This window comes from Leopardus geoffroyi, chromosome B2 (genome assembly GCF_018350155.1).
Source record: "Leopardus geoffroyi isolate Oge1 chromosome B2, O.geoffroyi_Oge1_pat1.0, whole genome shotgun sequence".
Taxonomy (NCBI): Eukaryota; Metazoa; Chordata; class Mammalia; order Carnivora; family Felidae; genus Leopardus; species Leopardus geoffroyi.
Window position 1 is genome coordinate 12,755,259 of NC_059332.1, and position 14,980 is coordinate 12,770,238.

At 51.9% G+C, this 14,980-nt stretch overlaps 1 protein-coding gene across 12 annotated transcripts in view; it reads left to right on the forward strand.

The window, feature by feature from the left end:
• Nucleotides 1-14,980, forward strand: part of ATXN1 (ataxin 1) — a 424,117-nt gene that overhangs the window by 385,662 nt on the left and 23,475 nt on the right. For 11 of the 12 annotated variants that reach the window (XM_045497312.1, XM_045497308.1, XM_045497309.1 and 8 more), the window contains one exon: nt 11,720-13,768. The exons of the other annotated variant lie outside the window; for it this stretch is intronic. In XM_045497312.1, coding sequence (XP_045353268.1) covers nt 11,879-13,768 — 1,890 coding nt within the window. In that variant the 5' untranslated portion in view covers nt 11,720-11,878. The remainder of the gene's footprint in view (nt 1-11,719; nt 13,769-14,980) is intronic. 12 annotated transcript variants of the gene reach the window in all.

The window sequence follows — 14,980 nt, forward strand, 5'->3', positions numbered from 1 at the left end:
GGACATCCCAGAAGCCTGGTAGCTGAGGCCAGACCTGTCTTTGAGTAAGGTTAATCCTGCACTCCATACCAGCAGATCCACTCACAATCCAAGAGTTGGAACCCAGGTTTGTGTATAGATACACCAAGATTTTCATCTTATTTCTGCCATTTATGAGCCACGTAGCCTTAGGCAAATCGCTTACACCCTGAGCATCACACCCTTGTCTTTACAAAAGGATGATCATACACTGGTTGTTGCTTGTGTGTAAAGCATTCCTGTAGCCTTATACAAAGACAGACTCAGTGACCTGTGTCGTGCCTGCTTTGCCTTGGGGAGGCTGGGTCCCAGGACGTCTCAGGGCCTTTGCAGTCGAGAAGACTGAAAGATTGTACAGTATCCCAAAGACTGGAAAACAACCGTAGAAGGGAAACCAACATTTACTACCCTGGAGGAATGCTTTGTTAGTTTATGGATTATCCAGGGGTTTCCACTTCCCTTTCATCCAGCCACATCAAGGGCAATGAACGCTTTGAGACCCTCTTAGAATGCCTTAGTCACAGAAAGGCATTTTTCTGACTTGATGGGGATTTTCACATTCTCTGTTCATACACTTGGACCATCTGATCTCCCAGAGATCCAGCCCCTGGCGCCTGGTACAATCGAAGCCTCCTCTAGCGACTGCTGGTGCTTTCCTTTGTGCCATGTAGCAAAACTTAGGAGAGTGTGTGCAAGGAGACAGCTGGCAGCCTTCCTGTGGGATGTGGAAAAAGATTCTGCATTTCCCCACCACGCCTTTTGGGGATTACTCATCCAAGAAGTATTGTGGAAAGGCAGGCGGAGTGGAAGAAGGAACCCATGCACTTACCCTTTACCAGGAAATGCCTATAGCTTGAGGTTAGCAAACCCCCTTTATGTTTATTCTACTTGTATATGTTGAGTTGCTTGCACGCTCTTTGGTGTGAAGGAGGGCCTGTGCATTGGGAACGATTATCATTCCCTTGATCAACTGAAGAAAGAAAACAAATTGTCAGTTATCCGTGACTTTCTCTTTTGTATAAATCACAGCGTGAGGGAAGAAACCCCAGATGTTTGAAAGGATTGCTAGTTGGAAGGTCCTCTATTGGATTTGAGTGTGGAAGCAGGAGCGATTAGCAGCAGACAAGTGTGGGAAAGAACTGGGAACTGACAAGAAAGCATTTGCTGAATTATAACGACGATGGCTACCATTTATTGAGGGTGTGCATTCTGCCAAGCACTGTGCATGTGCCCATTTAATTGGCAGAGATATTAATTACAGCATCACACACTGTTGAAACACCCGCCTCCCTAAACTGGGCACATGTATAATTTGAGTAAGATAAAGATTACGTTGAAAGAGAAGACATGTTACATAGGCACTTAGGGGTGAAGCCAGGTTTAGAACCTACAGTCTACCGCCCATAGCTTACTCTTCTTATTATCTCTGTCCTTCTTAGTAGGAGTAATAATAATGTGGATGTGTTACCTTCCTGTCGGTAGTTCCATAATAACGTTAATACGTATATTAATACGTATATAATACGTATATTCCAGGTATGCCAATGGATGTGGGCACTGTGTGAATTCTGTACTGAGCTATACCCCTGTAGGGCTAAGAACATTAAATTGAGAGTCAAAAAATGAGGGGCATCTGGGTGACTCAGTCGGCTGAGCGTCCACCTTCGGCTCAGGTCTTGATCTCGCGGTTCGTGAGTTCGAGCCCTGTATCGGGCTTGCTGCTGTCAGCACAGAGCCCTCCTCGGATCCCCTGTCCCCCTCCCGCTGCCCCTCCCCCACTCGTGCTCTCTCAAAAATAAGTAAACATTTAAATGCCTAGCCAACTTGATTGCAGAAAACAGAATATTTGTCGATTTCACATAGTCTCCCCAAATTCATGATTTCCCTCCTCCTTCTTCTTCTTCTTCTTCTTCTTCTTCTTAAAAAAAAATACAGATTCTTGGGGCGCCTGGGTGGCGCAGTCGGTTAAGCGTCCGACTTCAGCCAGGTCACGATCTCGCGGTCCGTGAGTTCGAGCCCCGCGTCGGGCTCTGGGCTGATGGCTCAGAGCCTGGAGCCTGTTTCTGGTTCTGTGTCTCCCTCTCTCTCTGCCCCTCCCCCGTTCATGCTCTGTCTCTCTCTGTCCCAAAAATAAATAAACGTTGAAAAAAAAAAAATTAAAAAAAAAAAAAATACAGATTCTTGTCCTTCCAGCCCCGACTCTAACTGTGTTTATCTGCACCTGTCGCAGCCGTCCCCGGGATGAGACCACAGAGGGGCCAAGCACCGCTGCTCTCCGAGCAGGTCACTCTAGGGCTAGGCGAGAACCACCAAGTGCAGAGTGCTGGCAAGTGCCCGTGCATCTGACTGTCCCCAGCCTTCAGCCAGAGTAGTGAATAAACAGAGACTTGGGTGTCCCAGGGTGGCTAGTCTGGCACACGGGACACTTTAAAGCAGAAAGGTATTTGCTTATGTATTGAGCCGGGGAAGGTCGTGACAGAAAGGCATTTCCAGCTTTTCTTAAAAACTCAAACTCTGTTGGACAATTCATTTGGGACCAGTTTCAACCCAGATGGTTATCCCTCCAAGTGATTATTTTTCCGTCTTGAGCCTTTCCAGGAATCCCAGCGTGGGCAGGCTGCCAGAGGACTCTGGCTACCCAGATGCGGCAGTGACATTCCACATGAGCCGACTTCCAGGGACAGCACAGCCCAGCTGCCGGCCTCGCCCCTCTCCCCCTCCTCTTTCGCACATCCTGTCCTCCAGCGTGCGAACGTGCACCATGTCCCCACGCGGTGGACCCCACCCACGTGGCAGATCCCCTCATGTTTCCACAGGGAGGCAGAACCCACTAAAAACACCGTCTGGTCTCACTGCCCTCGTGTTGGCCACGGGCACTAATGGCAGAAGCCAGGAATCTGAGAAAAGCTTTCGCCTAAGCTTGGTGAAGGCCGTCCCTCCGTGTTGCTGACAGCAGTAGGAAATAGCGGAGCCCCACTTAGGGACAAGGGACACGGCGGTTTAGCTACTTGCCCGGGCGGAGGACTTCAGTAGGAGAAGAACAGCCAGAGCGGCCCTGCATCTTGAGGCTTCCCCTCCAACATCTCGGTCAGGGCTTTCGATCGGAGGAAAGACTCCAAGTCTTTAGATGTGGCCCCAGCCAGGGGGCACCCAAATGGGGCCGCATCGTTGCCAAAAAAACCTATACATGAGCAGAGCCCCCCAGACTATTCTTCACGGTGCTGCTAATACGGAGAGCTGGACCGTTTCCTTATCCTACTAAAATCCCATCCGACGGGGCACATCCCTGTCTCCACAGCCAGGCACTGCCCCGGAGGGAGCCGCCCTGTCGTACGCATTGTGGCCACTGAGGGGGAGGACACGTGCACCTGGAGTGCAGACCTGAACTTACTTTTTGTGGCACTAGACGGAGAGAGAAGGTGTTCGTGTCCACGATTCTGAGCCACGCGGGTTGTGGTCTCGGGGGTCTCAGTTCTACTATGATCCAGATCAGAACTGGGTGGGTGGCAATGAGCAGCGAGCCGGGTGGTGCTGGGGGTCCCCGGCTCACCTGTGAGGTGACAAGATCCAGATCTCTCCTCCTTAGTCACCCCAGCCCGTGGCACTGAGTACCACGTGGTCAGCTGCAGTCCGTGATTAGCGCCGGCTTCCGTGCCCAGGCTCCGTGGCCGTCTTTCCCCCTCTCGTCCCTGTGCATCCTGTCTTTCCCACGTGGAAGCTTTGCCATCCAGTTCCCATCACCATGGTGCAACCCCGTACATCCGTCTGCCCGACATCATGGTTGGAAAGAATAAAAAAGTGGTTTCCAGTGCTGGCTTCTCCTCTGACTGTGAAGCCTTAACCAAGCCTGTGTCCCCCCGCTGAAAAACTAGAGATGAAAATACAAACCTCAAGAGACTGTAGGAACGCCTGGGTGGCTCAGTCGGTCGGGTGTCCGACGTCAGCTCAGGTCATGATCTCTCAGTCCATGAGTTCGAGCCCCGCGTCGGGCTCTGTGCTGACAGCTCGGAGCCTGGAGCCTGCTTCGGATTCTGTGAATCCGTCTTTCTCTGCCCTTCCCCCACTTGTGCTCTGTCTCTCTCACTCTCAAAAATGAATAAATGTTAAAAAAAAATTGTTTTAAAAAGAGTTTATTGCAAGGGGTAAATAAGATGCTTAAGTCGAGTTATTGGCCTATGTTAGATGATGGATAAATGGAAGCCATTCGTGTTAATGTCCTAGGGCTGCCTAACAAATTACCACAAATGTGGGGGCTTATAAAACGGGAGAAATTCATCGCACAATTTTGAGGGCCAGATGTCTGAAATCAAGGCGTCGACAGGACGCTGCTCCCACCAGAGGCTCTTAGGGAGGATCTGTCCTTGACCTCTCTGGCTGCAGGGGGCTTCAAGTGTTCCTTGGCTTGGGGCCGTAAAACCCCATTGTCTCTCCTTCCGTCTTCATACGGTGCTGTGTCTGTGTGTCTCAAATCTTTCTCTGCCTTTCTCTTACAAGGCGACTTGTCATTGGATGGAGGGCTCACCTGGACGATCTGTCATCATCGCATCCCAAGATCCTGAAACACATTCCCTTTTATTCCGAGTAAAGTCGCACTCATCACTTCCAGATGGCCATACCTTTTGGGGGTCCTCTGTTCAGTCCACTGCCCTATCTTGTTAGTGGTACAAATTAAGGTACCCATTTACCTTTTCCTTATGTCCTCAAGCACTTGTGTAGATTGCGGATGGTTAAGCTGTTATTCTTTGATGTTTCTCTTTGCGCTCCCTGCACTTCTGTGAAAGGCAAGGTCCGTGTCACAAGAGGCAGAGGAGAGAAGGGGGCCCGCGTGTGTGGGGGCATGGCTAGCAGCCTCTTCTGCAGAGTTGTGCTCACCTCGCCAGTGGCCTCTGGCCTAAAGGGACCTGGAGTGGACCCTTCGTTCTCTTCAGAAGCCACCTCATTTTGGAGCAGGAGGCCTGCGCCGTGAAGCTCTATGCTAGGCAGAGCAGAGAGAGCATATAATCACTCTGCACTGAGGACGCAGCAAAAAGAAAGTTGGAAAGTAGGCTAGGCTTATGAGCAAGCCAGCTTGACACGGGTGAAGTCACGGTCTCAAAATCTTTGTAATGAAAAAATATATAAAAGTAGGGAGCGTGAGCACCTGGGCAGGACAGGGGTCTCCTCCACTTCTCTGGGACCATCAGTCTCCAAACTCAGTCTCAACCCTTGGGGTGACACAGGGATCCCCGCCTCGTTAGGCTGCCCAACCTATTCTTAACAGTTCTAATTACTTGCTGATTTTCACTGTACCTACTCAAGTAATCTGGGGCTGAGTTCCGTGCTCCTGCCTTCCGGGGACAGCCCTGTAGAGACTGAGCATTGCTCTTATGTTCCGGTTTCTCCCGTGCTTCCCCAGGCCATATATCCTCAGCTGCCTCCGCTGGTACTTGCCTGCCTTGTGTCCAGACCTCTCAACAACCCAGTCGGTCCACCCTGGACCCACTTCGTTGTGCCCTGACCCCCTGCCTTAGTACTTGGACTGTAGTTTTACCAAAATACGATGTTGCAGGATTTATCCCTTTTCTTCTGAACGTTGCGTTATCAGCGAAGCTTAGAATCACTCCAGCCTTGCAGGCACCACACCAAACTGTTGGTTCATATGAACTGTATGGTCAAACAAAAAATTGCTAGGCTCCTTCATTTGAACCAATCTGAGGCCAGATCTCTCCAGCCCCTGCTACCGAATGAATTGAGCTGTTGAAACTGAGGGCAAGCATTTACATTTATTCTCAGCAATCTTAATTTTCTTGGTTTTGTGCCATCGCTCCCAGCTTCTGAGGATGTATAGGTTCCTCTCCCGCTGTTGGAAAGCAGAGTGTCCCTATGAAAACTCTTGTAAGCCCAAATGGCATTAAGCGAAGAAGTAATTACCATTAATTTACCTGGAGAACGTTGTAGCATTCCCAGACCCCCCAGAATAACCTCTTAGGCTTTTCTGATACCTTAGGACACATCTTGCTAACAGATGCACCAAGTAAATCCCGATAAAGCCCAGATGCTCAAAGAACACAGTTCAAACTATGGCCACTGGATGCTGAGAGGCTGGGTGTAGTACCCCAGAAAGGCGCTTGATGGCGCTACTCACGCTGTTCAGGGTGCGCGCTGCCTCCACAACAGCTCACGGCAAGACAGGTGCTGAACGCTGGGGTTTTTTTGTTTTTTGTGTGTTTTTTTTGCTTTTTGCCTTTTTTTGCAAAAGCAAAATCCTCTTTGGAATGCTCTTGGTTTGCAAAAGCAGGCGCTAACGTAGGTCTTTAGTAAAAGCCAAGTGTAAGGCAAACTTTGACAAAGTGGAGGATACCTGTATCTGAATATTAATCGCAATAATCTAGAAAACGTCTCTTCTAGCTTTCTGTTACCTCTAACTACGATTTTTTTAACGCTAATAAAATGTTGGACAGAATAGAGCTAAAAATAGAGTTCTGGCATACCATTTGCTCCACAGTGACACTGAACAGTTAGAGCCCACTGTCCATGTTTGAACTAAGGTGAGTCTCTGATGAATGAATCTGTGACCCACTTCCCTCGGGGCACGCTTGTCCCATCCACTGTGAAGGTAGCTAATTGTGCGGTCATCCCACCCTAACCTCTCTCCATCCTGGAAGCCCCACGGATGACAGAGTTAGGCCTGCTTTTCATAGTTAACCTGAATGAAGAACTGTGTGGAGGGAACAGAAAGGACACTGGCAAGCCAGGACTTCGAGAATCCTGGCGGAGCTCCGGTGACCTCCCCTGTCATGGCCAGGCGTTCTGTCTCCTAAATGGTCCTGCAGTTTTTCCAGAACTGACCCAGATTCATCAGTTCATGCCTCCCTCGTGCACAGATGTGCGTGTCCCACAGCCATGGGATCCGCTCAAGCTCGGAAACTCACACAGTTGGGTGTGCCGGGCAGAGCAGTTCCGTTTACAGCCATGACCTGGGAGAGCAGTGTTAGGAGTGTATGTATCCAACTCCTAGGAGTGGCTCCCGTTGAAAGCAGTTGTTATTTACAGGACTTGGGCTCCATGGGGACACATTCCCACATCCTCCAGCTCAGAAGCATCTCATTTTCCTATCATTTCTGAAAGACCGTAATGGGGGAAGTTTTTTTGAATTATAGCGAAGACGTAAGTGTGGGGCTTCTTTTGTTAAATTTTGTTTTGCGTCTTGATGATTGAGTCTCATATAAAATTGATGATAACAGCTTTTTTAAAGTGCGTTTCCATATATTTTGTGAAGACACAAAGAACAGGAAGAAAAGGAGCGTTTGTTACTTAGAACTCTATTGAGTCTCAGTGACCCCCAAATAAACACCGGCATATTTCCTAAATATTAGCTGCTTATCGCCAAGGCTCCATCCAGTCTGCGTTTGCTTTCTCAACACCCCCTCCATCAGAAAGAGAGGCTAGAGAAGTTTAATTTGCTTAGAAGCTTATGATTAGAAAATGTAATCTCATACCTGAGTTTCTGAAACCTTCCTGTGCATATGAATCATCTGGCAATCTTGTTAAAATGCAGATTCTAAATCAAGAGGGCTGGGTGGGGCCTGGGGTCCTACATTTCTAAAGCTGTCGGGGCTACTGGTGTTGCTGGTTTGAGGCCTGCACTCTGGAGAGCAAAGCCTTATTACACTGAGTTAAACGATAAAATACGAATAGGGCAATAGGTTAAAATGTAGATATAAAGATGCTTAAGATGAGTGCATTCAGAGCGGAGATTCTCAGGCAAACCGTATGTGGTTAAACCCTTAATAACTTTGTCTCGATTCATCCAGTAACTTTCTTAATAATAATGTTTGAACAATAGGATGTGTATATATGGTTCTTTGGGAACTTAGCGTTTAGAAAATAGTGTGTGGCCTCATGTCGTGAAGAAATCTTTCTGTTGTTCATCCAGAAGTAAGCCCCCCAGGGGCCCAGCTAAACTATTGTGTGTCAGCCCCAAGAAGGTGATTAGGGACACAGAGGCCATTTGTCTGCAGCTAGAAAAAGACCCTACAAGGCAAAAATTCCACTCTCCTTTTTTTCTCTTTTTCTCTCTCTTTTTTTTTTAAATCTCTTTCTCTCTCCCTTCCTTTTCCTCTCTCTGCTTTTCCACCTTCACGTTATATACCCCTCCATTCTTTCAATTCCATGAAGAACCAAATCCCGTTACCGGGAACCTGGTGGCAAACTGTGGCGCCCTCTAGTGGTTCTCTGAAAATACAGCAAGACTCAATCCCTCCCCTCGCAGTGCTTCCTGATGGCAGCTTCAGATAGTACAGAGCTAGTGGGCACGGAGATGGGACACATGTCCCGGAATTGGAGAGCCCCGTCTCCTCCAAGCTGCAGTGGCAAATAGGAGACATTCTAAATTCTAAATGGAGGAGGAGGATGGGTTGAAATTTGTATCAGTCTGGCTGTAGGTCGCTCCAGCTCCCGTGGTAATCTCTGGATCCTTGATTTATCATTAGTATTATCTGCAAAAGACATTTATCAATGGCTCGCTTTTCAGAAGAATAAATTTGAATCTGTGCATTAAGGCCAATATGTCCCGGTGGTCCATTAGCAGAAGACCAGCCCTGGAGTCTGTACAGAGATCTTTAGGGCCAGCTAAGCCAGTGTCTCTCAAATAAACACTATAAATAAACTAAGGCACTACTGAGCACCAAGTCAGCATTCCTTTTCAGATTCACTAAAGCCGGGCTCTTTAAGAAGTACCTTCAGAGGGGGTTTCTGGTTTGGGGTATTGTGCATTCGGTTGTACAGGCAATTTTACATTTGCATTGCTAATGGACCTCTTCTGAATGTGTTTGACATTTTGCTTGGCTTTGAAAGGACTTTTATGCTGCTGCTTTTTCTTCCCTTGAGCTGCCTTGGGCTAATTAACCTATTCCCTTACTGGCTGGGCCTACTATATGCAAATGTTCTCATTTTGGATTCTGACATATCACTCTTGCATGAACATCCCTAATGAAATCCTGTGGGGTTTTATTGGAGCAGTGCTACTGTGGAACCAGCAGGGGGCGTGTGGAACGGTTTGCTTTGAGTGGCTCTAAATGACTTTGCTAGTTGATGTGGGAAAGTGGGAGTTATACAATTCTTTAAGTGACTCTTGAGATCTAAAGCTAAAAGATCATTGTCAGCACTTGTTAAGCAGCCAGAAGGGGCAACTGATTTTTTTTATAAGTTTGTGATTTAATTTTATTCTGTCATTGTTTTAAACGTAGCACTGGCCTCCTGATTGATTTGCAAATATTGTGCGTAAATTATGGGCTGCGCTGTTTATAAAAGAAGGCTACACAGAGCACGGTTATTCTGAACGTATAAAAGCCCTAGGTCGGGAGGGGAAATAAGTGACATCATTTCTTCAACACAGGTATTTCTCCGGCACGAACGTACGAGATCTTTGCACTTAATTTTTTGTTTCCATCCCAGGCTTTAAAGTGCCTCTCCTGTCAAATGAGGAACCCTGTTCTTATTGAAATGACCTTTGATGTTGAGACCCCAAATTTACAAACTTCCACCTCGTGTGCCCCTGACCACAACCGTTAAGGACAGGCACTGTCTTTTGAATAATCTTTTTATTGCGATGTTTGGTAACGATGTTGAAGCAAGAGTAACAATGGCCGCTAAAATCATTGGCCAAAAAAAAAAAAGTTACCGATTAGGCTGGGGTAGTGCAGCTACATAGGAGAGATGGGGATAAGCTGGGACAGGCAAGAGGAGAGAAAAGAGGCCGTGTGACGGTGGGGATGCCCCATTGCTTCAGCGTCAGCAAGGACCAGATGCTGAAGGCTGCTTGCTGCCTTGTTGTGCTTGTTTTAAAATCAGAGTGTGGAAGGGGCACCGGGGTGGCTCAGTCGGTGAGGCGTCTGACCTCCGCTCGGGCCACGGCCTTGCGGTCTGTGGGTTTGAGCCCCTTGTCAGGCCCTCTGCGGTCAGCGCTGAGCCTGCTTCGGGTACTCGTGTCCCCTCTCTCTCTGCTCCTCCCCCACTTGTGCTGTCTCTCTCTGAAAAATAAAAGAAAGTAAAAAAAAAAAAAAAAAAAAAAAAACCAAATAAATAAAATAAGTAAATGATGGGGCGCCTGGGTGGCTCAGTCTGTTAAGCGTCCGACTTTGGCTCAGGTCATAATCTCACAGTTCATGAGTTCAAGCCCCACGTCGGGCTCTGTGCTGACAGCTGGGAGCCTGGAGCCTGCTTCGGACTCTGTGTCTCCCTCTCTCTCTGCCCCTCCCCCACTCATGCTCAGCCTCTCTCTCTCTCTCTCTCTCTCTCTCTCAAAAATAAATAAAGATTAAAAAATGTTTATAAAATCAGATTGTAGAAAAGAGGGTCTGGGTAGGAGAAATGCTAAAACCCAAAGCCCTGTGCCTCAGTTTCCCAGGATGCCCGCACGGGACAGTGCTTGTGTCTACAGCTGGTGCCTGCAAGGGGCACTCGCATCTGCTCATTAGCCCGGTTCCTGTTGGTCCCACTGATGTGCTGCCTGTTGCCAGTGGGTGTCCATCTGCCCACACAGTCACGGTGACTCCAAGTTCACCGGCCACTGAGGGACTGAGATATATGTATGTAACTGGCTCCCAGCCCACTATTTATAGATCGCGATTGAGGCGCATGGGGCTGATTGATCTGAACAGAGGTTTCATCTCTAGGGTTAATGGCAGGTTGGCCTTTTCCAAGGAGAAAGGGAGGGAGCTGGTGTGAAGAGAAAATTCAGAGACTACATGGAAAGAGAGAGAGAGAGAGAGAGAGAGAGAAAGAAAGAAAGAATAACCGTCATGAAGGAGAAACCTTCAACGTAGCCTCCCTATTAACGCACTTTTTTGTGTGTGTGTAACCATAACCATATTCATTTTTTAACTGTCTCACAGATTTCTTTTGGCTTTCTGTTACCCTGTGAGTAGCTGTACTGGGAATTCTTTGGAAACTTGTAGAGAACAAGATTATTTTTGGCTGCCTCTGCTGAGTTGGCATGTGGTACTGTGCATGTGTGCGAGGGAAGAGAGAGTGGCTTTGGACCAGAGTATGGCCCCTGAGTCAGGCAGAACCTTTGAACCTTTGAGTAGGAGCCCCGGCAGGTGAAGCATCAGACCTTACACCTGAAGCTGACCCGGCACTACCCCCCCCCCACCCCCGACCTTACTCCTGAAGATGGCCTGAGACTCTCCCCCCCACCGCCACACGCCGCCCCCGACCTCCGCCAACCCCAGACCTTACACCTGAAGGTGGCCTGGGACCCCTCCCCCACTCCTCACCTGCCCCTTCCCAGCACCTGCATCTGAGGCTGACTTCCCCTAATGTCACCCTTCCTGTGGGCTTCTTTGGATTTCCCAGCAAGGCAAAGAAGAGGTAAAGAAGGGACCAGCATTTCTGAAAAGGAAATTTAAGAACCAAATCATCTCCCCTGTAAGAAGAAAAGAAAATAGGGAGAGAGGGTATTGAGAAACGCAGAGGGTCTTAGGGGAGTCGTTCATGCCATCAGAAGGTATCTGCTGGGAGGTTCTGACCTCCCGGTTATCCTCGCGTCTACCTGATGTGCTCTCCAACGTGGCCAGTGTTTTCAAGGGCTTTAATGCTGGGGCCCGTGATCAGGTTTTGGGGAATTCACGTAGAAGCCAGAGGCCTAGTCTCAGTCTGATGTTCTGATTTCCTTTCCCTCCCCTTCCCCTTGCCCCCCACCCTGTCTGCCTCTTCCCAGATTCCAGAGCTGCTGCGGGCCGATCGCACCCACGGGGAGATGATTCCTCATGAAGAGCCTGGATCCCCTACAGAAATCAAATGTGACTTTCCATGTATCAGACTAAAAGCAGAGCCAGCCAGACAGTGAAACAGTCACCGTGGAGGGGGACGGCGAAAAATGAAATCCAACCAAGAGCGGAGCAACGAATGCCTGCCTCCCAAGAAGCGCGAGATCCCCGCCACCAGCCGGCCTTCGGAGGAGAAGGCCGCCGCGGCGCCCAGCGACAACCACCGGGCGGAGGCCGTGGCATGGCTCCCCGGCAACCCGGGGGGCCGCGGCCACGGGGGCGGCAGGCACGGCCCGGCGGGGGCCCCGGTGGAGCTGGGTTTACAGCAGGGAATAGGTTTACACAAGGCGCTGTCCGCGGGGCTGGACTACTCCCCGCCCAGCGCGCCCAGGTCCGTGCCGGCGACCACCACGCTGCCCGCCGCGTACCCTCCCCCGCAGTCGGGGACGCCGGTGTCCCCCGTGCAGTACGCTCACCTGCCGCACACTTTCCAGTTCATCGGGTCCTCCCAGTACAGCGGGCCCTACGCCGGGTTCATCCCTTCGCAGCTGATCTCCCCGACGGCCAGCCCCGTCACCAGTGCCGTGGCCTCGGCCGCGGGGGCCACCACTCCATCCCAGCGCTCCCAGCTGGAAGCCTATTCCACTCTGCTGGCCAACATGGGCAGTCTGAGCCAAGCCTCGGGACACAAGGCTGAGCAGCAGCACCTGGGCAGGACGTCGGGGCTCGGCCCCCCGGGGTCCCCCCCTCCCACCCAGCAAAACCAGTACGTGCACATCTCCAGCTCTCCGCAGAGCGCCGGGCGCACGGCGTCCCCTCCGGCCATCCCCGTCCACCTGCACCCGCACCAGACGATGATCCCACACACGCTCACCCTGGGGCCCTCCCCCCAGGTCGTAGTGCAATACACCGACTCCGGCGGCCACTTCGTCCCGCGGGAGGCCGCCAAGAAAGCCGACAGCGGCAGGCTGCAGGCCATGCAGGCCAAGGAGCTCCTGAACGGCGAGATGGAGAAGGGCCGCAGGTACGGGGCCCCGAGCTCCGCCGACCTGGGCCTGGTGAAGGCCGGGAAGTCGCTTCCTCACCCGTACGAGTCCAGGCACGTGGTGGTGCACCCGAGCGCCGCGGCGGACTACGGCGGTCGGGACTCCTCGGGGGTCCGGGCCTCTGTGATGGTCCTGCCCACCAGCAGCGCGCCCGCCGCCGACCTGGAGGTGCAGCCGGTCACGCACCGGGAGGCCTCGCCCTCCACCCTCAACGACAAAAGCGGCCTGCATCTAGGGAAGCCCGGGCACCGGTCCTACGCGTTGTCACCCCAACAGGCCCTGGGCCCCGAAGGCGTGAAGGCCGCCGCCGTCGCCACGCTGTCCCCCCACACGGTCATCCAGACCACACACAGCGCCTCGGAGCCACTCCCGGTCGGACTGCCGGCCACCGCCTTCTACGCGGGGACCCAAGCGCCGGTCATCGGCTACCTGAGCAGCCAGCAGCAGGCGATCACGTACGCCGGCGGCCTGCCCCAGCACCTGGTGATCCCCGGCACGCAGCCCCTGCTCATCCCGGTCGGCGGCGCCGACGTGGAGGGCTCGGGAGCCGCCCCCGCCATCGCCACGTCGTCGCCCCAGTTTGCGGCAGTGCCTCACACGTTCGTCACCACCGCCCTCCCCAAGAACGAGAACTTCAGCCCGGAGGCCCTGGCCACGCAGGCCGCCTACCCAGCCATGGTGCAGGCCCAGATCCACCTGCCCGTGGTGCAGTCTGTGGCGTCCCCCGCCGCTGCGCCCCCCACGCTGCCCCCCTACTTCATGAAAGGCTCCATCATCCAGTTGGCCAACGGGGAGCTGAAGAAGGTGGAGGACTTGAAGACAGAAGACTTCATCCAGAGCGCCGAGATCAGCAGCGACCTGAAGATCGACTCCAGCACCGTGGAGAGGATCGAGGACAGCCACCACCCGGGCGTGGCGGTGATACAGTTTGCCGTCGGGGAGCACCGCGCACAGGTAACCTTCACCCCCGCCCCCCCGCGCGCTCGCGCGCGCGCGCGCACGCACACACACGCCGTCATGCGGTCCTCCCTGGTTTCCCTGGCAACATGAGCCTCTTCCAAGAGGCAGACTGCAACAGGCCGTGCGGAGAATTGAGGGTTTTCGTTCACCCCTAGACTCTGCAGGACCATCACCTTTCCCAGCCAGGTTCTAAGCCCCAACGCCCCAAGGCACTTGTTTGTAAGGAATTCACCTCTGTGCTCCTAGACGGGAGGGCTCAGGAAAAAGGTACCATCCTCCAGAAGATTAGAAAAATCACCCCTGGGCGTGTTTCTGTTTTCGTTTTTGTTTTTTATTCTGTAGTTTAGATGAGGAACCTTGAGTGAGGAACGTGGCCGGCAGGCTCAAGCCTTTCTAGGGCTCACTGTGCCCTTCTTCTCTGCGGGGAAACGGCAGTGCTGGTCCGGGTGGGCACCTTAGACGGTCAGAGTCCCCACGTCCCATTCCAACGTCCGTGTTTTAAAATGTTATTACTCTTTAGGTGTGGGGAGGCTGACAGATGGGGGGCACAGCCGCCATTGGAAGGTGGCTTGTTCTACTCGGATCCCAAGAAGATGGGCGTGCCACATGGGAAATCGCCAGAGTCAGTCAGGAGGCGGGGGGACGAGGAGGGAATGTGGGCCAAGAGCCTTTATTGTGGGAAGGAACGAGCAGGCTTAGGATTGGCTGGAGTGGATAATTTCGGGGGGCTCTGGGGCAGAGCTGCCCCTGGGTGTCTGCTACCTGGGCCTGGGGTGATTGGGGCAGGTGGATAGGGGCCCCGAGGTGAAAGCCCAGTAGAGGCGGTGGTTGGGGGCGTGGGTTTTTGGTTTGCATGCGAAGATGTCTCTCCCAGGCAAGGAATCAGCTAACCCTGGGAGGGGCACCCCCTCTAGGGGCAGCAAGGCTCCGAGATGTCAGAGCATCGGAAGGTCGAAAGTAAAAGGCACGGTTAGCATAGTCCCAGAATCCCAGGTGATCTCCTGGGCTCGTAGTAAACAGGAACCCCCAGCAGTGAACGCAGTCGTGGTGAGTCGCGTTAAAGCCTGGAACTGTGATTGACTCTCTTAATTTCCGTGGGCTCCTTCCGTGCACTCTTTTAAGTCTCTTAAATCACCTGAACACCTTTGTTCCGTGGCCCATTGATATAAAGCACTGTCCAGGTGGCTTCGAGTCCAGAAGGTGTGG